This window comes from Antechinus flavipes, chromosome 1 (assembly GCF_016432865.1).
Source record: "Antechinus flavipes isolate AdamAnt ecotype Samford, QLD, Australia chromosome 1, AdamAnt_v2, whole genome shotgun sequence".
In the NCBI taxonomy this organism is placed as follows: Eukaryota; Metazoa; Chordata; class Mammalia; order Dasyuromorphia; family Dasyuridae; genus Antechinus; species Antechinus flavipes.
The window spans coordinates 720,635,337-720,653,126 of NC_067398.1; the positions used below are offsets into that span (position 1 = coordinate 720,635,337).

Consider the following 17,790-nt stretch of genomic DNA (forward strand, 5'->3'; position numbering starts at 1 on the left):
TTTAATCTCATCTTGTCCTTCCTCAAAAGTCTGTTTTACTTCTGACCACTGTTTCTCTTAATCGTGTTTTATTACCTCTCCCCATATTTCTTATCTTCTTCCCTTACTTTCCCATGTGATAAGAGATTTCTACACACAACTGTACATAATATATATGTAAGTATGTGAATTATCAGCAGACCTATTGCTTAGTTGAGTAGAGACTGTGAAGATGATTCCGATTTTGTCGACAGGACTCACACAATGAAAAGCCGACCACTTTCCTCCACTGTACAGTAAGCACTTTTAATGTTTCAATTTAACATTTCAATTTTTACAGACAAAATTGCTAAAAGAAAAGGCCTTTTGCTTTTAGTCTCCATGAAAGGATTTGTATTTCTGTTAAATGTGAGATTAGTAACAGATATGGTTTAATTAATTAAAATAACAGATCAACAAAATTAAACGAGATTTATTGAAGATAAACTGCATCCTTGAGCCTGCCTTTTGATCTGAGTGTAACAGTCTTGCCTTCCACCCGAGTGTTCTTTTCCAGAGGAAGTACAGAAAGGGTTGCCCTGGTTGAGGGTTCACAGCAGTCTTCTTTCAAGAGGAGAATTGGTATTAGCTGGGCGGCGGCCTTGAGACCCAACCCCCAGAACGGGAAAGCTGCGGTATGGAGGATGAGCCACGGCTGTTCGCAGGCTCATCCCAGGCCCCAGGTCCTCCTCGGGCTGGCACTGCATTTGTAGCTTTTGTGAGAACCTCAGCACGATCGAGGAGGATGAAGTGGGATACAAGAGACAGAAGCCGGCCCGGCCGCCATCTCGGGTTGGGTCAGCCTTTGTCTCTGGCAGAAGGGAGGGCAGGACGTCGGCTCGGAGAGTCGGCTCTCCGTGGCGATTCTGTTAGCACCTGTGTTCCTGCGTACGATTCTATCCGCTGGGCTTTAGGCAAGGAGCACAGCCGGGGCTGGGCCCCGAGTCAGCCCCCTAGTCTCAAACAGGTCTGCGCCTGAGACTCAGCTCTGGCCAAAGCGCTCAGACCTTGTTGGAGAATTAAGGAGAAACACTTAATGCTTCCCCACCAAAGTATACAGAAGGTACGGGAACGAGGTTCCCATTGCGCTTCTTTCCAAGTGAGATAATGTCCCAAAGACATGCCCTGGCTACAGCTGACTAGTGCCCACAAAACATGCTCCTTCCCTGATGATCAAAAGACTTCGGGACCCTCAAAAGGAGACATTTCAGCAAGGAAATGTGGAACCGCTTGTAATTAAGGATCTCCCCCACTTTTCCAGCACTCGCCAGTGCCCTGAAAGACAGGAGTGACTGGCTCCCTTAAAGGTCACTTTTCTGAGCCCAGGACGTAACGGTCCATCCCTTTCAGAATGAAACACAGGAAGACAAACAGGTGACAAGGGGGAAGTTTAAGAAAGGCATCGGTAAATGGAGTTAAGCTCAGGGCCGAGGATGGTCTCAGAATCTGTGCTCCCAAAGTCCTTCCAGCTTAGTCTGGTTAGAACGACTAGGGAGGGCCCTAACCGGGGGCTGTGGGAGTCCTGCCTGCCCTAACTCCCTTCCCCTTCAGAGCCGCCTTTGCTTCTCCCTTCGAGCTCCCATCATCAGGAGGCTGCAGGCGGAGGCGGAGATCTCCAGCCTTGCCGCCATCCCAAAGAGAACAAGCCGGGAGCTCGCACCCCAGCCTTCGGGCCCAAAGAAGCAAAATGTCCAAGGTCAGAAAGGCACGGAGCACCTGAAGGTGTCACAGGCACGAAGGGCAGTGGAAACTCTCACTTGTGAAAAAACCTCCTAGGAAGGAAGGTGCTTCAAAGCGGGCCCTGTGAGGAGGCGGCTGCTTCCCAGCCTAGTGTCTTTTACTTAATCACTCCCCCTCAAAGCTCAGGAAGTGACCCAAGTCTGGGTCAGGCCCATTAAAGTGGATCCACAATTCTCTGCTGGCATCTGGGACACATGGTTGGTAGCATTCAGCGCTACGTGGGGGTGGGGGGGTTGTTTTATAGCTACACAGAGACACATAAGGAGAGAGAGAAGGAAAGAAAGTAGAAAAAGAGAGAGAGAGAGGAGAGAGGACAGAGAGACAGAGACAGAAAAAGAAAGAGATGAGAGACAGAAAGACTGCGATCCTTCCCTAAGATGGCAAGGTTCCAAGGAACCGACTGGGCTGGAAGGGGTCGGCTAGCCCATCCCGGACGGGCTGCTCACCCTCACCCTCACAGGTGTGCCTCTGCCTCAGCAGGGTGTGAGGGTTCCCCGCCCCCCGGTCTCGGGGCACCGTGTAGTCTCTGATATTCTCACCAGAGACAAGGACCGGGGCAGAGCCCGAGCCATGGAGGTGGGGACAAAGTCCAGGAGGCCGATCTGGTGACAGGATCCTTCCTGCAGGGGACTCATCTCTGAGTCAGACCCTACGTTTTCAAATCCTCCTCTAGCAAAAGGAGATTGAGGACAGGGATTAGTCAAAGCTCTGTAATTGTGGAGAGACGTGAAGTCACACCCTGAGGCTTTGTCCCGAGCCAGCTAATGTGCAGGGGGAGGGGAAGATGGCACAAAGAAAGGTTTTTGTCCAGTTCTTGGGAAAGGAGCTGCTGGGAACGGCACACACTCTTGGGGGTCTCCAGAGCCTCCTGGGGCAGAGGGGTGGTCTACTCCTATTTGTGGGCGGACAGTCAGCAAGGACCCCGGGGGATCTGAAAGAAGGGTCCACTGGCAAAGCCACTGGGGCAGGGGAAGAAGGCGCCCAGCGGCCAGGGATGCTGCTGCTCTGGGAAGGAAGGCGGAGGGGGGAGCTGGGTGGCTAACACCCGAGGGGGAGAAGTCTCGGAACCTTTGCAGGACGTCCTGCTGTCGGATGGAGCGTTGGCACGGGAGGCGATTCCACCTCCAACAACGAGACAGAGGGGGCCTGGGCCCCCCTGAGGGGCGATGGCTCAGGGAGAAGAGCACGGCAGGTCTCCAGCGTTCACATCAGCAACGTTTCCCAGGGTGATTGGGTCCATTCCAGCAAAGCGTCCGGGGCACCGGCCCTCCCTCCGGTCCGTCCCGGCTCACTAACCCTTCAGCAACCTCATGCTCTTGGATCACTTGCAGACACGGTTCGATCAGTAACTTAAATCAGTAAAGCAGCGAAATGGTTTTCTCCCAGGTTTTGGAGAACGTCTTGGGAAGGAAAGAATTTCTCCAATCATTCCGGGCCGAAAGACCAGAAAACCTTATCTGTCTCTAAAGCTGCCGGACTTTCTTGTCTGTGCTTTTGATGTTGATGTCTAAATTCTCGACTTTGGTCGTGAGCCGGCCGAGGAGCTCGTCTTGTTCGTCTATTTCCGTCTGCATGCCCAGGGCGATGTCTTTGAGCCGCCCGAGTCCCTTGGACATCTCATCTGCGCGGAGAGAAAACAGGCCGGGTCAGGTGGTCTGCTTGCACCGGCCCCCGACCCTGGCGACCCCTCGGTGCGCTCAGCACGCCCATGATGGGCCCGTTCTCACCCCGCGGCACCTTCGGGCACCCCCAAGTTCCCAGGCCCGCAGGCTCCCGGCAGGGAGCATTCAGCCTCTCGCCCTCCACGGCTAATATGGTTGCCAAGGTTGGTCGACGTCACCTCTCCAAAATTCACCCAATACGGCCCCTCCCTCCCGACACTGCTCCCACCTGGTGCACACCTGGGCTACTGCACAGCCCGTTGGCAGAGGGCCTGCCTCATGTCTGCCTGCTCCTGTCTGCCCAGCCACCCCTCCCCCCCAGCAAACTTTAGTTCCTGCTACCCACCACAATCCAGTGCAAAGTTCCGTCAGCCCCCCGTGTCACCTCTCCAGTCTTACACATCTCCCCCTTCCCTGTAGCCCAGGGCATTTGGCCACACTCCATCTCCCAGCTGGAGCTCCTTCCTCCCCTCCCCTCCTGGCTTCTCTGGCATCCTCCCAGAAGCCCACCTGCCACAAGAAGCCTGTCCCAAGCCCTCCGAGTCCCTCTGATGATGACCTGAAATCCGCCCCGACCATCTCGCTAAGACTGAACATCCTGGGGGCAGGGCCCACGTCCTCTGCTTCCGTATCTCCAGCACTTGGGTCAGTGCCCGAGCCCAGGATGCTTCATCAAAGCGCTGACGGACCCGGAAGGACCCCGACCTTCCAGAGGGGAGCAGCCCCGGCCCACGGCAATGACACGGGCTGACTCCCAGCTTCGTCATCACTGCCCCCCTCACTGGGGTCTGACCCCCCGGCAAACAGGACTGTTCCAGGATCTCTGTCACCATCGAGGAGGGGCCAGGGCATCAGCCTGAATCCGCTGAGACATTCTTTAGGTGGCCCAAAACGGCAGGATCTGAATGCATGGGCTCCTCACGCTCGGGGGCTCTCACATGCAAGGAGACGAGCGCCAGCTCGCGAGAAGGGAAGGGGAAGGCCTTGTGCCCAAGGAGAGATGGAATGGAACAAGAAACCACATTTTGGTGCCCAACGTGGTGTTTTTTTTCTTTAAAATATAATGGTTCTTTCTGGGAGAGAGCAGGTTTCCTCCTCCGGGGAGGTTTTCTGGAGGCAGCCTTAGTTTTAGTCAAAAGTAATAATCACCCAAATGCAGCCAGGTGATAGAAGTTCAAATGTTTATTTTCTCCCTCCAAAATAGCCCGGTTAGTTGAGGCCTTTCTCTCTGCCTGGTTTTAAGAGCTTTTGCAGCTTGTCCTTTGCTTCTGCTTTCTTCCCTCCGGCCAGCACAGAGATGGAACGGATCTCTTGTCTCCTTGCCTGGGGCTGGGCAGCTTTCTGGCGAGTCTTTCAGACCAGCTTGGTCTCAGTGGGGGAAGGGCAGGAGCCCAGCCCCCACAGTGGTGTGAGATGAAGATGAATCTGGTTGCGCCTCCGAGAGAGAGCTTCTCCTCAACTGAATTGAGGCTCCCTTCTCAATCTTCAGCTGAACTCCCCTGACTGGGCTCCCTGAAGATCTATTTATGCTCCTTCGAGAGAGAGGGATTGTGGGATTTCTCCCATAGTGCTCTCTGGCCCTAAGAGTTTCAGGGGAGGTGTGAATTCACAAAGTTCCAATGTTAACTTTGTGACTCTCCCATGCTTGTGAACTCCAATGAGGACTTAAATACTTCTTGCTTATACGACTCTCCAAAGGTGTGAACACAAGCACTGTATCAATTAGTTCTACTTAGTACCTTATTTCAGGTTCTGGCCCAAAACATCTCCTTGTAAGATCAGATCAGTGATAGGGAACCGGCTAAATTAGATAATTATGTCTCTCTCAAATCTAATGACTCAACAGTTTGTAAAGATCCCCCCCCCCCCCCCCCCAATCTCACAACCATGTTAGGCGGCAGCGAACCTGCTGAACCGGGGAGAGCAAAGTCCCCTCCGGGACTTGGCCAAGCAGAGGGAAGAGCCCGAGGACTAAAATGCTGCAGGGAAGGAGCTCAGGGAGGCTGGACGGGAGCCGCTCGGAGGCAATATCAAGACCCAAAAGAGCAACCTAACTTTGATGAGGAAGACGGGCAACAGCTCGAAGCCGTTCCTGTGACGAGGCAGGAGACCCTAGTGGTGATCCCGCAGCCAGACACGACGGAGCATCTTTCCCGCCCAAAGCTGGCGGTGTCCGAGCGCATCCCAAGAGGAGGGAAGGGCCTGCTGAGGGGCAGGGCCTGAAAAACGTCCTCACAAGGCAGTATCTGAGCCCAGCTTGGGGGGGGGGGGGGGGAGGGGGGCAGGGTAAAGGGAGGAGCTGCAGGGCCACACACAGAACCTGGAACCTCCGAGGACAGAGAACGGGAAGGGGCAGATCAGAGAGAACTTCTGGTGGCAAATGGAGACTTTCAAGGGTAAACCTGTGGTCCTACTGATAGCATTTCCCTCAAGGTTTGCTAAGAGCTTTACACAGATTCCCTTATAACAGGAATCAATGGATTTTGGTGAGTGGGGAACAGGAGGAGAGTAAGATGGCGAGGTCAGACCCGCTTCAGAAACTTGCCTCAGAGAGCCCACTTTCTGTGTCCCCCCTCCCATCCACACGTCCACACGTCCATCAAAGCACAGCCGGTCCCTAGAGCACGGGAGCCTGCCCCGCCGGGGCTCTCATCCTCACCCGAGTCGTCAGTAATGAAACCTGGGCATCCTTTGCGATGGAACCGCCCGAGCGCACACCCGGGATCACGGCTCGTTTTATCCTCAACGACCCTCGAGAGTTACTTAGAGAACTATCACAAGGCTCCGGAGCCGAGCCGATTAACGCCATCCCGGGGGTTCTGGTCGATGTGCCCATTCCTGAGGTGAGTAACAGGGCCAAGGGAGGGCAGCTGTCCAGGTCGGACCACGGGACCGTCGCCTGCTGCTCGTGAGCTCAGCCGGTTTTACGACTGAACCTGTGTTTCCCACATCTTCCGAAATTCTTCCAAGCAGCAGCCTAAGCCCTCTGCCGCTGCCATCTTCCATCCAAACCAACTGGAACCGCCCTGGATCAGTGTCGGCCACACGGTCCTCCTTCCCAGCACCAGGGCTGGCCGTGTTCCGTTCAGCCCGGACCACCCACTACTTTCCCGGCATCGTCTTTTTAGAGCCGGAGCCAGCAGGAATCAGAGCCGCCGCCTCGCATCCTGGAAGGGCTTCACGGTCCCGACGCCAGTCCAGGTGCCTTCTGTCACCCGAGAAAGGCGAAGAGCTTCTGCGGGGAAGCTTCTCGGCACCAGGGAACTTCCTAGAGATGCAGAGCGACCGTCACCCGGCGCTTGAGCTCACGCGGACCGGGAGCACACGGGCTACAGCGGGTTAGAGCGGGAGCCCTCCCAGAGCGTCTGCGGCTGTTGGAGGAGCAGGAGGTGTGGGTGAGGCTGGGGAGAGGCTGCTCCCCCGAGGGCAGGACTGGCAGCGAGGTGTGCCCTGGAGAGTGCCAGGCCAAGCTCCTTTCTGTGGGTCCAAATCCAAGCTGAGACCCTGCCTAGCTGTGGGGTCCTGGGAAGTCACTTTACCCTGTTTACCTCAGTTTCCTTACCTGTAAAATGAGCTGGAGAAGGGAATGGCCCCCGCTCCAGTGCCTTTGCCAAGACAACCCCAAAAGGGGTCACAGAGTCATACACGGTTGAACAGTAACAGAGATATTCACGGGGCAGAGGAAGCAACAGCGGCCCTGACGGCAGGTTCAAATCTGATTCCAGACTCCTGACACGAGCTGTGTGACCCCGGGCATCCCCCAACAACGCCACCAAAGCCAAGGGGCAGCGGCTCCCCGGGCGCTGAGTAGCTGACCCCTGAGGGCAGGGGGAGGGGGCTGGTCCCCAAGGCCCGGGGGTTGGAGGCTTACCCAGATTGCTGTCGATTTTTTGGTGATATTGTCGGAGATGCTGATTCCTGGGATAGGCGTCCGCACCGACGGCAGAATGGGTCCCACCAACGGCATCTGTTTGAGAGAGAAGCAGTGAGTTGAGGCGGTCCCTGCAGCCCCCTCCCCTCTTGCAGGGGCCTGGGTGGGGGCAGGCTGTTTCTCCTAAGAATGTCAGGGCGTTGAGGGCAGGGGGCACCCCCTTTTTGTCTCTGCATCCCCAGCTCCTGGCACCCAGCAGTTGTCTCAGTCACATCCTCTCTGCTGGGATCTTTGCCTCTGGACTACAGAGGCAGCAAAGTGAGGGCCCTCCCCTCCAAGAACGGGCTTTTCCTAAACTGCCCATCAGCCCTGGGAGCTGCGGCCCGAGGCGTCGCTCCAGACCTCGCCTCCCTGGCCAAAAAGGTGGAACTGAGGTCCTCCAGGAGGGACCTGCCTCGGAAACATATCCCCCCGTTTGTGAGCTGGGAGACCCTTCATCTGTAAAATGGGTACAATTGTGCTCGCACCACCTTCCCTTTTGCTACGGGAGCAACTAAAAACATCAAGCATTCTGTCAACGCCGAAGTCACGAAGCCGTGACCATCATGAAATCCCGGGGTCCAAGAGGGCAGGAGGACCCAAGGTGGTGTCTCTGAAGCGCCGAGCGAGGCGGCGATCACGTGGCCAGACGGACGCTGCCCTGCCAGCGCTTCCCAGGGGCCTGGGGGAGGGTGAAGTCCATGCACAAGGAGGCGCCCCCCTCTGACGGGGAAGATCTTTGCTTCCAACGCTCAGAGGTCTCCCCAGAGTCAAGGGCCAGCCCGGGCCCTGCCATTGCCTACCTCATCCTGGTGGGACTTTCCCCCCCTCCCCCCCAGCTGGCTGCCCAAAGAGGCACCTCCCCCCCCCTGCTCCCTTAGGTGGTCCTCACTGCCCCCATGACATGTACCCCCCTCAGGCTGTGGCTTAGGGGAACAAGCCCCAGAACCATGGCAGCGTTTCAGCCAAGGCCGGACGATCACAAGTCGGGCTGCTGAGGGATTAGTCCCCGGGGTCCCTTCCTTGGCCTTGAACCTCTCTGGGGCTCGAGGTGAGAGACCTCCCTCTGATGCACTCTCAGCTGGCCCCAGGCCTGACTTTTGGAAGAATGTCATGAACTCGGCCTCTGCAGGCCGGCAGTGGCTGCCAGGGGGACGGCCCGGGCTTCCATGACCCCCCCATCTCTGAGCCCTTGTGCAGGGGTTCCGATCTCCCGGGTAATACCCTGCGGGCCCCTCCCCAGGGGCCTGAGCTCCCAATGCCCCAAAGGGCATTTCCCCAGTTCTCTGGGTTTTCACAGCTCCTCAGGCCCACAGCTGAAAGCACACATCTGGCCATATTGCCGAGGAGACCGGCCGCCGTGGGGCGAGCGCTGCTCTCCGGACACTCTGTCTGCACAATTTATCACCGGTGGGATTTTGCTCCTGAGACACGGCGCGCATTCCACAGGACGCTTCCAGAAATGGCCGGAGAGGGGAGGGGCCGCAGGCTGGTGACTGCCAGGGCACTTGGGGCGACCGTGGTCTCCCTACGGAAGCCTCTAGCCCTACCTCCCCACCCTCAAGGGTGTCCCCAAATAACCAGCCCCATCTTGCCAAGATCAGCGGTACTGTCAACCGGCTCTAGCTGGCGGACTCCCTGAGCCCCACCTCAGCGCACCGGGGGGACTCTGCCAAGTGGAGGAGTGAAGGAGCCCCCCCCCCCTTTTCTTCCCCCTCCCCCCCCCAAGCCCTCCAAGGGCTCCACCCACATCTTATACTGACCCGAGCTCTGCAGCCTCCTGAGGTTGGGGTGGCTCGCCTGGTAATTCTCCTCTTGCTCCTTACTCGTGGCCAGGGCTTCTTTCAGCCTGCAAGGGATGCGAGGAAGAGAAAGAACCGAGGATGACAAAGACGGCCACACATCTTGTGTCCCTGTTGGGTCCTTCAACAACACGGTGCGGTGGAAAGAACACAGAACGGTGGCCCAAGCTCGGTCCTGACCTGCCAACTCTGGGGGACCAGGGACAACCACCCCGCCCCGCTCAGGAGCTCAGAGGCTCCTTGGCAGAGGAGTCTCTGGGAGCGAGCTCCTTCAGAGTCCGGGTGGCTGCCATTTTGGTGTGGCCATTCAGGGTGCTCTGAGGGGGGCCCAGCTTTGTTCCGCCTCTGGGGGGTGATCAGTGGAGAACCATGATCCCATCCCGTGAGGAGTGGTGGAGGGAAACGAGGACATCCCAGCAGAGAAGATTTGGGAAACCGGACGGCGCCTTCAGAGTCAGCCCGGGGCCCTTCCTCATCGCCAGCCATCCTCATCCTCGAGGGCTCCGAGCCTCCGACACCGTCCCCTCCCGATCCCCAACGGCTCATCCAGCCCTTCTCCTCCTCCTCTGACGGCTCCATCTCTGCCCCCTTTGCTCGCCCAGACCGCCAACTGCAGGTGGCCCTCAGGGCCCCCTTTCTTTCTGCCTTCAGAACACTCCACGGGTGTCTCGTCAGCTCCCATGGGTTCAATGACCACCTTGAGGCAGATCTAAGCTGATCTAGCCCTCACCTCTCTCCTGAGCTACAGGTTCACTTTTCCAACTGCCTAAGACATCTTAAATTGGATGTCTTATGGACATTTCAAAGTCATGTGACATGAACGTTTCTGGGCAGTTGATAATCAATTCTGTTAATTTTGGTTAGCAGATAATTAACAAAATGACGGTCCTTTGGCTTTCTCTCATAAACCAAAGATGAATCATGTAGTTGCTCAACACTCACAGGCCCTTGGGAGAGTGGGTGTTTGCAACAGGCAGGAATCAATTCTAATGGTCAATTATTAACTACTTAATTGCTGAGAGGACACTGGCAAAGGCTCTGGGGCTCTCTGCATGGGGGCGTGGCCCCTCCGTCCCCATGGAGCCGCTCACCGCGTGTTAGGCTGGGGGTCGACGACGCCATTCGGGGGAGGCGCGGTGTCCGCAGGCTTGGACTTAAAGTAGTTGACGAAGCCCCCGAACATACTCTTGATATTGTTGATGTGCCTCTGGCTGGTCTTTAAGTCCTGCTCCATCTTGTCCACCATCTGTTCCGTGCGCTGCAGCACTCCGCGCTGACGCACCAGCTCCTACGGGGAAAGCAACAAGAGAAGCTCCCGTTTAAGTCCTCGGAGTCCAGGAGGGCAGGACCGGGGCTCGGGGCCAGCCCTCCCGGGGGGCTCCCCACACACCCGGAGCGGACCACCGACACCGGACGGCAAACTGGCCCCTGGCCCTCCCACTCCTCTAAGCGCGGCCTGTGGTACAGAAATGGCCCCCATCGACAAGCATCTGCTGCCCTCCCCAGGCACCAGGCCCGAGGGCACAGATACAGAGACCACTTCTGGGGGGACTCATGGTCTGTTGGGGCAGGACAAGCCTGTGCACAAAGAGGCGCATGCAGTTGTGTATATGTGCACGAAGACAATTGACTTAGATCAAAACAGAACTCAAGGGGTTAATCTCTGAGGGAGAATCTCCTGGGCCGGGGGCAGGCAGACGCCCACAGAGAAGCCACTTGGCAGGACCCCCAAGTCCAGAGAGCCAGGCTGAGGTGAACAAATGGGCACTGACTGCACAGAGGGCCACGGGCAGGGAGACTGCCCCCCGCCCCAGGCGAGAGAGAGCAGCGCGATGACCGCAGCCCCATGACCCGCCGGTCGGCTCCACACGGAGGCTTCTCCCAGAGCTCTGGTCCTGGCGCGGCTCTCGGGCTGTCCGGGAAATGAGATCTGTCAGGCCTGGGGGGTCCTGGCTATCCCGGGAGGGTTTCAAAGCCCTCCCTGCCCCTCTGAGACAGCTCGCCAGCGACTAGGTCTGTTGAGATCCACGTTCCGGCCCTCTGTGCCCGGCCGGGCTGATCCTTGGACATGACATGCAGTCGGCCAAAGCAGGAGCCCTCCCGGGCTGAACGGCTTGTGCTCTGTGGGCAAAGCTCAGGAACCCGGGCTCTGAATTCCTCCCGGAATAGCTGAAACATCAATGAGCAGTAAAAAACCCAATCGAGAGGCTTCCCACTGAGCTCGTCTCTTCTGATTTACGTCTTCGTGTTTTGTTTCTGCCAGTGCAAACCAACATGCTAGGCCGCTTTCTCCCAGATCAGTGCAGGAGGGGAGCCAGGCAGCAGCAGTCCTCAGGGACGAAGGGCTGGCCTAAAGGGAAGCCTCGAAGCCGCGGCCTCCAGGGAGCATCTAGGCTCTGGGAGAGGAAGCCAGGAACTCCGGCCCGACGTCTCCCAAGCCCAACCCAGGCTCATTTACGGAGCCTTCCCATAAGAGCGATGAGGAAAGGGCCGTGTGTGCCGTGCTGCCCGGAGCCCACCGTGGCTGGCATCTGGACCCAGCCCTAGTCGTTTATCTGGACCTTCTTCCCCCGTCGAATGCAGGTGTTCGGGCCGGTGGGGCCTACTGGTAACGGGGCGAGGAGCTTTTCTCCTTCCTTCCCCACAAAGATGGAAAGACTCCTCTCAGAATCAGTGGACAAAGGGGCAGGGCCGCAGGCGCTCTGCAGCAGGAACTGTTCTGGGACCCAGAGTGCCACGGCTCAAGCCCACCCCCCGCCGCAGCCCATCTGCAACCATGCCCGTGATCACGTGGGGAGCCCAGGCCGTGGAGGAGGAACTGAGAAAGCAAGTGGGGGAGAAAGGACCCTGCAGCTGGGCAGAGAACAGACACGCCCCGGGGCTCCAGCCCACTGGGACTGCTCCACCCAGGGCAACATCCCCCGCCAGGCCCAGCTGCGCAGGGGCCCTGGGAGCTAGTCCAGCTTCAGACCCCTCGATCCCCCAGCATCCCCTCCCATGTACAGAGCCCTCAGTTATAAAACACCGTCCGTGGCTCAGACTTAGAGCTGGCTCAGATGAGAGCGTGAGGTGAATGGGCCGAAGGAGAGAGGGGCGAAAGCATCAGGGGTAAGGCAGGCCCGGAGGCTGGAGCTGGTGAGACCAGAGAAGCAAGACTCGAGCCCTCTCAGGCCTCCTGACTCCCGGGGCCAACGCTGTGGCTGAGCCAGTCGGGCATCTCTGAGCCACCTCACGGGGCTTCTGGACCATAAAAGGGGGTCCGGGCCGATTCCCCACTCCAGGCCAGGGAGATCTGAGGAAGGGGAGTGGGGGTCGTTGGCCAGCAAGGGTCCCAGGGAAGGCCGCTGACCCTCACGCCACCAAAAGGCGTGTGCTTTGGACTTCGCAGGCCCAGCACACGGGAAGTGGAAACCAAAGGGGGGCGACCTACATGCACGGCAAGGTGTTGGCTCGAAGAGGTCACGTAGGGCTGCTGAGTGAAGCCGGGGGGAGCGGGGGGGGGGGAGCAGGAGGAGCCTTGCTGAAAAGTGACCTGCACGGTGACCGCGTGCACCGCCACAGCTGAAGGGGGACTCGGTGGGACGGGCGCTTCTGGAAGGGGCCGACGTAGGTGCTCTTTTTGTTAGAAGGGAGAACTCTGGTGATAAAGGATTCTGAAATGAAGACATGTTTGAAAAGAAAAAAGGAGTGATGTCCCGGAGTCTGATCTCGCCTTCTTTCTGACAGCGTCACAGCTGGGCCGGGAGGGCGGTGCTCAGTCACAAACTCCCAGGAGAAGATCCTCGATTTTGGTTACAGACCAAACCAAGCCACCAAGCGGGCGACGCTCTGTCAGACTCGATGACCGTTAGTCCAGCTGCTACTGAGGAGCGAGGGACGCAGGAGGGCGGGGCCCAGGGCCAGAGTCCCTTCTTCCTTTCTTCTCCGGCCCCTCCCCATCTCGGTCCTGACCAGGCTGTACAGCCCTGCCGGCCCCCTCGAGTCCTTCTCCCTGCCTTCTGCTGAGCTGCGTGGGAGCTGAGGGGGCACAGGGTCGGGGGCATGACAAAGTGCCCGGGCCCAGGGCAGCGCCTGCTCTGTGGCATTTCCTTTTTGAAACCAAACCCATCACTAAAAGGCTCAGACAGCCCAGAGAACGCTGGGCCTTCCCCCCAGCAGCCAGGGAGCCCCGAGTGTCCCACGCGCTCCCTCCTTTACAATTGCTACCACTTTTGTTCCTGGTTTGGGCTCTTTCGGGAACTACGTTTTTTCATCCTGAAGCAAAGGGGGCACAGTTGACCTGAGACCAGAAGACAGAACCAGCCTCTCTCTACTGGCTCCGTCCTGCCGAGGGCCCCCTTTTCCAGCTGAAGCCGCTTTCCCTCTTGGTTCCTCTGCCCGCTGACGTTCACTGAGCGATGTGGGCCATGCTGCTGGAGCCTGTGACCGCCCGGGCTTGGGCTGCCTTTGGAGCCTGAGGTGAACACGGCCGCAGCCCGGTCTGAAGCCTCTGCTCCCGGCCCCTCTTCCAACGAGCTCCTCGACTCCGGCATCCCGGAGCTCACAGATACGGAGGGGGAGCCGGCGTTTAATCCCCGGTACAAGAACCCCAAGTTTCTGCTCAGAGCAGATTCTGAATCGTTTTCTGTGTCGCGGCAGATCCGGGCCGACCGGCGAAACCTCCAGCTCCCTTCTCAGAATCGTCTTTCTAATGCAGAATACTTGGGGTCCCAAGTGAGCCGCGGTGAGAGCAGGGACAGCTTTGTCCTTCCTTTGTAGCCCAAGCACTCGTCTGGTACGTAGCAGGTGCACAATAGATGCTGGCTGACTCAACAAAGGAACCAATTCTATTGAATATTTTAAACAAGTTCTCCAGCTGTGGTTAAGAGTCTCTGTAACGGGGGTGGTCAGACTGCGTCAGGAACATGTGCCTGGCGGGCAGGGGAGCTGGTGGGGGGGAATAAAGAGGGGAGGGACTTAAGGAGATCAAGTGGGGGTGGAGGGAGCACCCTGGCTTGGCAAAGTCCTGGCTGCATCACCTGGAGGGACCCCCCCTTTCTTGGGCCTGACTTTCCCCCTGAGAGGAGCTTTGGGGCTCACACAACCCAGAACTTTTGGTTCACCCAAGAGCCTCCTCCAAAAGCGGCCTCTGGCAGTTACAAAGCACAACAGACACAAAGGGCAACACCTTCCTTTGCCTCAGTTTCCTCATCTGCCAAATGAGTCGGAAAGGAAATGGCAAATTGCTCCAGTGTCTCTGCCCAGAAAACTGCAAACGGGGCCACGGGGAGAAGCGACAACAGATAATGAGCCTCCCAGAGTCCCTGAGACAGGGGCGGAAGCTATTACGCCACCGCTTCCCACATGAGGAAATCAGGACTCGGGAAAAACTTGTCCAAGGTCCCCAAGGTGTTAGCTCTCATTCTAGCTGGGGGAGACGAGGGGGAGGGGAAGGGGAGAGAGAAAGGGAGAGAGCGTGTGAGCAGCAGGGCACTGGCCGGACAGCTCCGAGAGGCGATGGAAGACCCCGCAGGGAGACCAGGAAACCAAACACCAGGCCCCCAGTCCTTGGGAAAGCCCTTTGCTGAAGCCCAAGGGGAGCGATCCAGCCGGGCTAAAGATCACGGGGCCTTCCCCGCCCACGCCCCGCAATTTAGGGCGATGACTTGGTGCTCCTGGCTTCATTCACATGCCTCAGGCCCCACGCTCTCCTGGTCCCTGGCACGCCGGCCCTGCCCCCGCCCAGGAGGAATGGGGCCTCCTGGAGCCCGCGAGGGACCCGAGGATGCAAACAGGGAGAAAGGGCAGCCAAGGAAGCCCCGAGGGGGCACAGGGGAGGGAGGGGCAGGAGGCTGCCGAGGTAGGCCTGAGCCAGGCCGGGAGGGAGCCACAGAGAGGAAGAAATGGGCTGGAACCCGTCTATGAGAGGCAGACTAGAGGGGGGACAGGTCATGGGGCCCAAGCAAGGGGGTGGTGGCAGTGACACCCCCCAGGGCCGCCACGAGCCCCCACCAGGCCCGGACACGAGAGCTGAAGGCTCTTCCGGCCCTCGCCCACCAAAGGCGGTTGGGCCTGTCGGCTGGGTTCCTAGGAGGAGCTCCCCCACCCCCGCGCCCTTCGGGAGGAAGTCAGGACGGCTGACTGTGTTCCAAGGCCCGAGGCTGGAGAATCATGGCGAGGCGTTTCCGGGCAGAGGGGAAGGGGAAGAGAACTGGAGGAAGCCCCTCCTTCCTGAGCAGCTGATGCCCCCAGGAGAGCAGAGGGCCTTTCGCTCAGGCTGCAGGCCCAGGATCACGGCTCCCTCAGCAACCCCCAACTTCCCAGAAAGGCGACTTCCCTTCCCTCTGACGGGACAGCCAGCTTCAGCGTGCACCCCACCGTGCACAGTCACTGCGGGCACTGCCCTGGCCCTCACTGGGCTAAACACTGGGGCGCAAAGAAAGGCAGAGCCACCGTCCCTGCCCCCAGAGCCCTAATGGGGGAGACAGGCCCGAGGGAAGGCTCCTGCACGAGGCAAACGGCCTGGCCACTGACTCTCAGAGGCCCCCTGCCGAGGGCCCTTCCCCGCCGGGGCCAGGTGCCCTCTGATCTTGGAGGCAGGGAGGCTGGGGAGGCAGGGAGGTCTCTCACAAAGTCCTGCCGAGGGCCCTTCCCCGCCGGGGCCAGGTGCCCTCTGATCCTGGAGACAGGGAGGCTGGGGAGGCAGGGAGGCCTCTCACAAAGTCCTGCCGAGGGCCCTTCCTCCTTGCACCCCTGCCCAGCCCAGGCTGCTTCCTCAGGGAGCCTCTCTCCTCTGGGTCTGGCTTTCAGGCTCCAAAGAGCATCAGCGTCGAAGGCCCACATTAGCCAGGAGATTTGGGGAGAAATGAGATACGCCCAGAGAGCCAGCCTGGAGTCAGGAGGAGCAAGTTCAAATGCAGACCCAGACAGACACTCTCTGAGTAACCTTGGGCACGCCCCCTCCCCCCCAGAGAAAACTACAAACGAGACGGGCTTCCCCCACTGCCCAAACGCTACCCATCGATCCAAGGCGATCGACCTTCTTAACGCAGCAAAGGGGCATCGATCCCGACCGCTGCCGGGGGCCCTTCGCCCAGCCCGGCTCTGCCCAGGGCCTTACCTCCGAGGAAGCGACTCCAACCTTCTCCGACTCGTAGATGGAGGACAGCGAGCGGCCGGTGCTCTCCAGGGACGCCTCGGTCCGCCGCAGCACCTCCTGCCGCAGGTACTGCTGCCGGTCCAGCGGCTCCCGGGACTTCGGGGACAAGTCCTCGGCATCCTTCCACTTCACGGGCTTCAGGTCCTCGTCGTCTGCGTCCTCGTCAAAGGGATTGTAACTTTTGGAATAGGCGGACATGGCGCCGGCCGCCGGGGAGAGCCGAGGGGCTTCGGAAGCGCCCGATGGTCCGGAGCAGTCGTTTCCAAGGAAGACTCACGGTCTCTGGCTGGGGGAGAGAGAAAGCTGCAGAGTGACCACAAGGGGAGGCCAGTGTTAGGGGCCCATCGGGCCCTCCCCGCCCCACCGCCCCACCCCCACGGGCCAGGGGAGCCTTGGCCTGGTAGGAAGGAGCACTCCCGGCCGACCGTGACCTTGAGGCTCTGACTTAGCAGCCCTGAGCAGGCGTCCTGGCGGGGAGCTCGGCGGGGACCTGCGGGTTCCTGCTCCTGCCACCCCCCCACCCCCGCCGCCGGGCTCCACAGTGAGATCACGGGATGGGCCTTCGAAGCCGCCCCCGGCGGGCTGGGGAGGGGCGTATGTACCCGCAGGAGTGGGGACGTACAGGCCCGCGCCTATTAGAACCAGGACCACGGCAAAGTAAAATCCCCCAGATCTCCCACCTTAGGAAGGGCTTTAGGAGACCCCTCCCCTTAAAAAGTGCCCGGGACCTGCTGATGGGGGGGGAGGGGTTATGGACGAATGCTGACGTCAGAGCGCGTTTACCAGCCACAGCACCGGGGCCCGCCCACTTTCTCCTTCGGCCTAGGAAGAGCCTGAGCCCCCGACTCCGGCAGCCGGTGACCACGGAGAAGCCCGCAGGGCCCTTCCTCGGTAAAAGGCGGGAGCACGAGCCGTGAGCCCTCCGGCACCTTGTCTCTCACTTCCCAACAGACGTCACTAAGCCGGGCCCTCCGTCCGTGCCCCCTCCCCTGCTCTCGGGCCCGCGGGCCTCACCTTCTCCCTCGGCTCCCAGGGGCTCCCGTCCTCCCTCCTCGGCTGCGCTGCCCCGGGCCTCGCCCCGCCCCCCGCCCCGGACCCCGGTTTACCCTCCGCTCCCTTCAGGCCTCCGAGCTTCTTTCTTCCCGGGGCCTCCCGCCCTCGGGACCCCCGCCGGACCCCCAGGGCCGCCCCCCTTACCCGCCGCAGCCGCCGTTTGGGACCTCAGCACCGTCCTCGCCGCGGCCGCCACCTCAACCAGCTGCGCCCTCGAACGGCTCCTCCAGTCCAGGGCGCATGCGCAGCCACGCCCCTGGCGCTAACCACCGGGCGCGGAAGCTGAGGGGCGTTTCCTCCAGGCAGGGGTTGTAATAGCGGTGTTTCCGCTCGCCCTCCCCCTCCCGCTGCGATGGACTCGCCCGAGGACCCCCGCTGCCGGGTTTGACAACAGAGCGAGTCACGTGCGCGGCCAGCCGGAAGCGGGCAGAGCCTGCGCCTGCGCCGTGGCGGCCCGGCCAGGAAGGG

General features: G+C 59.6%; 1 protein-coding gene across 1 annotated transcript; it reads right to left on the reverse strand.

Annotated features, from left to right (window-relative positions):
• Window positions 1-259: 259 nt before the first annotated feature.
• On the reverse strand, window positions 260-17,743 carry SNAP29 (synaptosome associated protein 29). Its single transcript, XM_051973276.1, has 6 exons — window positions 17,467-17,743; window positions 16,231-16,555; window positions 10,223-10,419; window positions 9,093-9,178; window positions 7,291-7,386; window positions 260-3,379 (listed from the first exon to the last, which is right to left on the reverse strand). The coding sequence occupies exons 2-6, from the start codon at window positions 16,465-16,467 to the stop codon at window positions 3,222-3,224; spliced, it is 774 nt and encodes a 257-aa protein (XP_051829236.1). The 5' UTR covers window positions 16,468-16,555; window positions 17,467-17,743; the 3' UTR covers window positions 260-3,221.
• Between the last annotated feature and the right edge of the window lie 47 nt (window positions 17,744-17,790).